Here is a 5,587-nt window from a genome sequence, read left to right on the forward strand (position 1 = left end):
AACGGTTGCAGTTTGGTTTTAAGCATCAGTGCTGGTTTGGTTAAGTCAGTTATGTTTGTTAGCTGGTGTATTTTTGATAATAAAGCCTCCTCACATCAGTGTTGTAGCTCTGTGAAGCTTTATTAATGCTAACATGCTCACAATAGCAATGTTTACATGGAGCCAAATATTCTGATTATAATCGGTTTAAATCTCAGTGAGAACAAACAACCTCAAACTGATTCTGATTTATTTTATTTTATTAATTTAATCATCTGTTTATTATTAACCTCAGGCCTGTAACAAAAGCTCAATGATTAATATATATAATTAAATAATTATTATTAACATTAAAAATAATAACAATTTTGATGATTTCAGCTGAGAGACAAATGTAACCACTTCATACTACTGATGAGGCTCCAGCGTTGTTTAACTATCGTATATGGAGGTGATGTGGTTGCACAGGGGCCAACAGCAGTTCAGGGCCCCTAACAGACCACAAGTATCTGCACCGCTGCTATGAGCTGTATAATTTAACTATAATAATTTACATGTTGTTGTATGTTGCTACGTATGTATATTAGTCATTCCGTTAAGTCTCTTATTCCACACTGTCTCCATCTCACACTTGATGTCATTCACATTCACAACAACATGAAACACTTTATGTGTTGGCTCATAACTCTACAGTTTGTACATTTATGTTGTACAATAATCAATCTACATGCTTTTTGTCTATATCACTGATAATCTTTCATATGTGTGTCACTGTGAGCAGTCTAGTCAATCATTGTCTGAGTCTGACTGTTATGACTCATCTTTTATAGCACGTCTGTTTCCATATAATTACTTTCACTTCTGTAATTGCCACTGACATTACATTGTGTTATGTCTGATTGTGATGGGTTTGATCATCCTGCATTCTGGTTTGACTTTAACAGCAGCTCATTTGTAACACCCGATCATTAGGCTACAACCACTCGGGCATCATAGTTGAACTTTTTAATCTAGTTAGCAACTGAAAACTGAAATTAAAGCAACATTTAGCTCATTTAACTGCCCCTTGTCAACTCATTTCTACACTAACAAACCAACTGCACTTTAAAATAAAGCTTTGAGGCTTCATTATATTATTCTGAGTTGTGGAAAATGTGGAAATGTTTTACATGTAAGAAAACAAGCTTCTCTCTTCTAAAGTTTTCCAGTGCAGAGAACTCACCTGGTGCTGTTGAGCTCTTCAAGTAACTTCTCCATGGCCTTACCGCTCTTATCCACCACCTCCAGTATCAGCACCACACTGTACTGAGACATGATCTGTAACAAACACAACACTGTTTATATCCCAGCACACACTGTGCACATATGTTGTTATTACGATTGGTAAAAAAACTACGATCAACCTTGGTGAGGTAGCGGACGACAGTTTTGTCTGTGACCTTTTTCCATCCCAGGTTCTTGGCATTGAAGGCGGCAATCTTCATCGTGGCTTCAGATGTTTAACAGAGTTTTATTGGATGAATATCAGTGACATGTTGTTTGAACTGTGGAGCAAGAAAATGGAGAACGGATGCAGAAAAAAGAAGAAACTGTGGTTTAGATGAAGTGTGGGAAACTTTTACAGCCTGTACATTATAACCTAGATGAGACCTGTGGAAATGGCTTCAACATGAAGAGACTTTTTTAGTTTGTTAAAAGAATCTTGCAGAAAAGTAATAATTACCACAATAATAACCACATATAGGTGGCATGAGGCAAGTCAAAAACAATTAAAACATACATACAGCTAATGCAAAAAACAATAGTTAGACAGAGTTAAAACAGCACAATATATACAGTTTGTACACAGCAGAGACACATAAAAGTAATGTGTTTAAGAGAAGTAGGATTAAAAGCAGGTGCAGTGATCAGAAACTAACACAAGTATTGAGTTATTAAAGGAGGATAACAGAATAAATATTATAGTTTTAGTGGCGTTTACACCTGGTTCCAGTCAGCAAACTGCAAAGACTGACGGCCGAAGGAGGTGCAGACTTTAGGGGTTTACTGCTGGAGATTTTGGAGATACAGTATGAAGGTTTTGCCAATGACGGTTTTATAAATGAAGTGATACCAGTGGATCTGATGCCTGAGGCCAGTTGACTAGAGAGTACATGCTGCGGTGATGAAAGGGGCATTGGGGCAACTTCAGTCAGACGTTAAAAGATTTAATTTATATATTCAGTAGGAATAAACAAAAGTCCTGCCTTCGTAATTTTAAAGTAGGTGCAGATGTATTAGCAACAAAATTAAAGTAAATAAAAGCAGTCACTATATGCAGAAGGACTCATTTCAGATGTGTATATTATTAAATATATTACTTATTAATATGGAAGTACCTACAGCCGTCAAATAAATTCAGTAGAGGAAAAAAGTACAATATTTCTCTCTATAAGTATAAAGTAGAGTAAAGCGGAAAGTACCTTTAAAACTGTACTTAAGTACCGTACGTCTGTAGTTACTTTCCATTACTACACTATAAATTGTAGCCTTTGAAAATGTACTTTTTAAATTGTTTTAAAACCTTAGAATTTGACTGAATTGCACACACACTGTTGGCAAGAACTTCCACAAAATGCTTCATATATTCCACATTAAAATGCTCCTTCTGTCACTGACAATGTACATTTCAAAGCAACATTATGTTATAGAATTGAGTTGTGGACATTTGGTTCAATAATGCCACTCCACTGTAACACAAACAATTTTCTAGTTTCATTTTATAGTCTTTAAAATTAAACTGAAATTGTATTTATTTTCTAAAAGTATTCAGCTTTTTGTAAGAGTGTCAGTTCCTGTGCTCTACGGAAGTTTTAGTCTAGAAAAGTAGATTAAAGTAAGTAAAACAAACGTAGAGAGAATAACTCACCAGCCTGGTTGAAATACGCAAAACCCAAATTGCTACCGTATCAGCAAACAACGACTGATACTGAACTCTGCAGAGCAACTGTTTAACCTCTGAGAAACAGGAAGTTCACACCAAGTCAGTTCACACACACTCACACACACACACACACACACACACAGAGTCTACACACTGCAGATGCAAAGTATACACACCCAACAGTCTCTATCTGTGTTTAAGGCCGGTTAGTGTTTCCTGTCTGTCTGTGCTGCTGGTCCTTTACCACAAACACCATGGCGCTCTGACAGACGTTGTCTTTTTATTTAGTTTAGTTCATTGCTTTCTTTCCAAAAGTTAGATGAACCAACCTCATATCTGTGCAAGAAATATGGAGCTGTAGTAGCTTAGCTTAGCATAAACACTGGAATCAGTAGTTCTGTTTGCATCGGCATAGCTAGGTTGTGTTGTGACTAAGTCTTTGTTTTAGAGGATCCAGTTCCAGCTTTGTCAGCTTTGGGAGTTTGAGAGCGATTGATACTGGACTCTAAAACCCTTTACAGTAAGAGCACTATCATATCCAATGTGTCTGCAATGTGCTAACTGTTCATGGCCAGTTACATTTCTATGGACTAATACCTCTAGACGTAAAAGAGATGTTTGTTGTTGTGTTTTGAACATCAGACAAAGAGAAAAGAAAATTTTTTAAGGAAAAAGAAAGCACAAAAATACTCTTTCATGATTAGTTTATTTCAGATAACACGAAGCCTCAAGCGTTAAGTAATAAGTAATAAGTAATAAGTAAGCAGTCATATAAGGAACTGCCAATGCGTTTATTGTCTAATGTTGTGTCATGATGAGGTTATCTGCTGGGACATCCGTCTTCTTCTGATGTCCTGTTTGATTTACAAAAAGACACAAAACAGGAAATATAGTTCAGACAGAAGAAGAAACAAGAGAACATCTGATATCAGCATCCATCATTAAAGCTCTGATTCAGACTTTGGTGACCTCTAGTGTAAAAACAGACTGAGAATGAATGAATGAATGAATGAATGTATTTCTATACTGTAGTATTACTTATTTTACTTAAATAAAAGGTCTCAGTACTTCTTCCTGTTGTCCAATGTCTTGGAGACAAGGTTGCATATAAATGGCACCAATTCAGTGACCAAAAACTACACACAAAAACTTTAAACACCAAAAAATACTCAATTTACTTTGTACTGATGCTTTTATTTATCATATACACAAACATGGTGAAAGAATAATTACTGATATATACCTTTCTCTTCGTTGGTTGCCTTCGGAGCTCATTTTTTCCTCTTCCTTCTCAGCACCACCTCCACAGGGTAGTGGTCACTGATGGCTTCAGTCTGAAAGAAAAGTCATAAATATTTTGTTGTGAATTTGAAGGTTTTCCAACTGATCTCAGACAGTCTTATATATTCCTCAGACAGTCTTACATTGGCATCAGACAGACGGTATTCCTTCTGGAAGTTGAAAGCCCGAGCTGAGCCAGGAACCACAGCGTTGTACATCTTTTTTCCAAACACCACAATCCTGTTGGCAGAGAGACTCGACTCAGTCACAATCAGGGATTTAGCTTTTGAACTTACTCTAGTAATTCAATTCACCTAAACAACACTTATTCTGTATCTCTATAAATATGTAGCCATGCTGATATGGATCCAGATTTTAAGATAAAAAACCAAACTATAGAAACATTGACAAGATAATGGCATATATATCAATTCTTTAAATGTAATGTAACACCACAAAGTAAAATCCTTTCACCTATTTGTTTTTTTAAAAGTGGAGGCAGAAATTTTAGTAAAAGCAACTGTATTTCCTCAGTCATACTTATATTACCTGTCGTAGGTGTGGTCAGTAGAGTTACTTGTCGTGGTGTCGACTTCATCACCTATCAGCCAATGGTAGTCAGGAGAAGAAGATGCTGATGCTTTCGCTTCTTCTTCTTGAAGAGTAACGGTCCATGGAAGCGGCTCGCTGCATTAAAGTCGCCCAGAATCATTCATGCTTCTGCAGGAACAAATCAACCCTAATGTATCAAGCATAAACATCATTCAGCTCGCGATCTAGTAATGTTCCAGTCAGTAGCTTCTAAACTAAGAGAGAAGCTGGTGGCTCCAGGGTAACCATCCAATGGAATACAAATTGAATTTGCCATATATATACACCTTTAAAAGCCAAAAAATTAACGCTACCATTGCATGTCGGCAATCTACATACGGTAGATAATGGATACAAAAGTAAAAAAATACAAAAAAAATGATTTTGTGTAATATTTGCAGGGTCAGCGTATGACAACAGCCCAAACCAGATATTAATCCACACTGTTCCCTTTTTAGCTCTTTTAACTCATTGGTTTTGGTTTTAACGGCCCACCACCCAAACAGCGGGGGGGGGGGGGGGGGGGGGGGGGGGGGGGGGCGTTTTGGATCTAAGCAGCAGTCATTTTTCAGCAACCCCCAATGTAGCACTACCTGCACAGCAAGCAAACAGAAACCCAGATTATATTAGTGAGCTAGCTGGTGAACATGGTGGCAGTATTTGGCAGCCTAAACAGCCTTGATATTTCCGCTCCAGGAGACGCAAAATCAGAGGTAAAATACGAGTTGATATTAGACCTTCCAAAATGAATGTCATTTTTGGCTCCTGTGTTGTTTGTGTATACTATGTGGATCCGTTGTCACACCCTTAACC

The 5,587-nt window shown here is 37.2% G+C and overlaps 2 protein-coding genes across 2 annotated transcripts in view; both read right to left on the reverse strand.

The window, feature by feature from the left end:
• LOC118327706 (deoxyribonuclease-1-like) overlaps nucleotides 1-3,002 on the reverse strand; it is a 6,186-nt gene extending 3,184 nt beyond the window's left edge. The window contains exons 1-3 of the mRNA XM_035661126.1: nucleotides 2,888-3,002; nucleotides 1,383-1,523; nucleotides 1,202-1,296 (exon numbers count right to left, since the gene is read on the reverse strand). Of these exons, the coding sequence (XP_035517019.1) occupies nucleotides 1,202-1,296; nucleotides 1,383-1,463 (176 nt within the window). The 5' untranslated portion in view covers nucleotides 1,464-1,523; nucleotides 2,888-3,002. The remainder of the gene's footprint in view (nucleotides 1-1,201; nucleotides 1,297-1,382; nucleotides 1,524-2,887) is intronic.
• Nucleotides 3,003-3,597: 595 nt separating this feature from the next.
• Nucleotides 3,598-5,587, reverse strand: part of LOC118327707 (deoxyribonuclease-1-like) — an 8,547-nt gene continuing 6,557 nt past the window's right edge. The window contains exons 8-11 of the mRNA XM_035661127.1: nucleotides 4,733-4,784; nucleotides 4,327-4,423; nucleotides 4,146-4,236; nucleotides 3,598-3,756 (exon numbers count right to left, since the gene is read on the reverse strand). Coding sequence (XP_035517020.1) covers nucleotides 4,174-4,236; nucleotides 4,327-4,423; nucleotides 4,733-4,784 — 212 coding nt within the window. The 3' untranslated portion in view covers nucleotides 3,598-3,756; nucleotides 4,146-4,173. The remainder of the gene's footprint in view (nucleotides 3,757-4,145; nucleotides 4,237-4,326; nucleotides 4,424-4,732; nucleotides 4,785-5,587) is intronic.

This window comes from Morone saxatilis, unplaced genomic scaffold (genome assembly GCF_004916995.1).
Source record: "Morone saxatilis isolate NCDOM2014 unplaced genomic scaffold, NCSU_SB_2.0 Contig18, whole genome shotgun sequence".
NCBI lineage: Eukaryota > Metazoa > Chordata > Actinopteri > Moronidae > Morone > Morone saxatilis.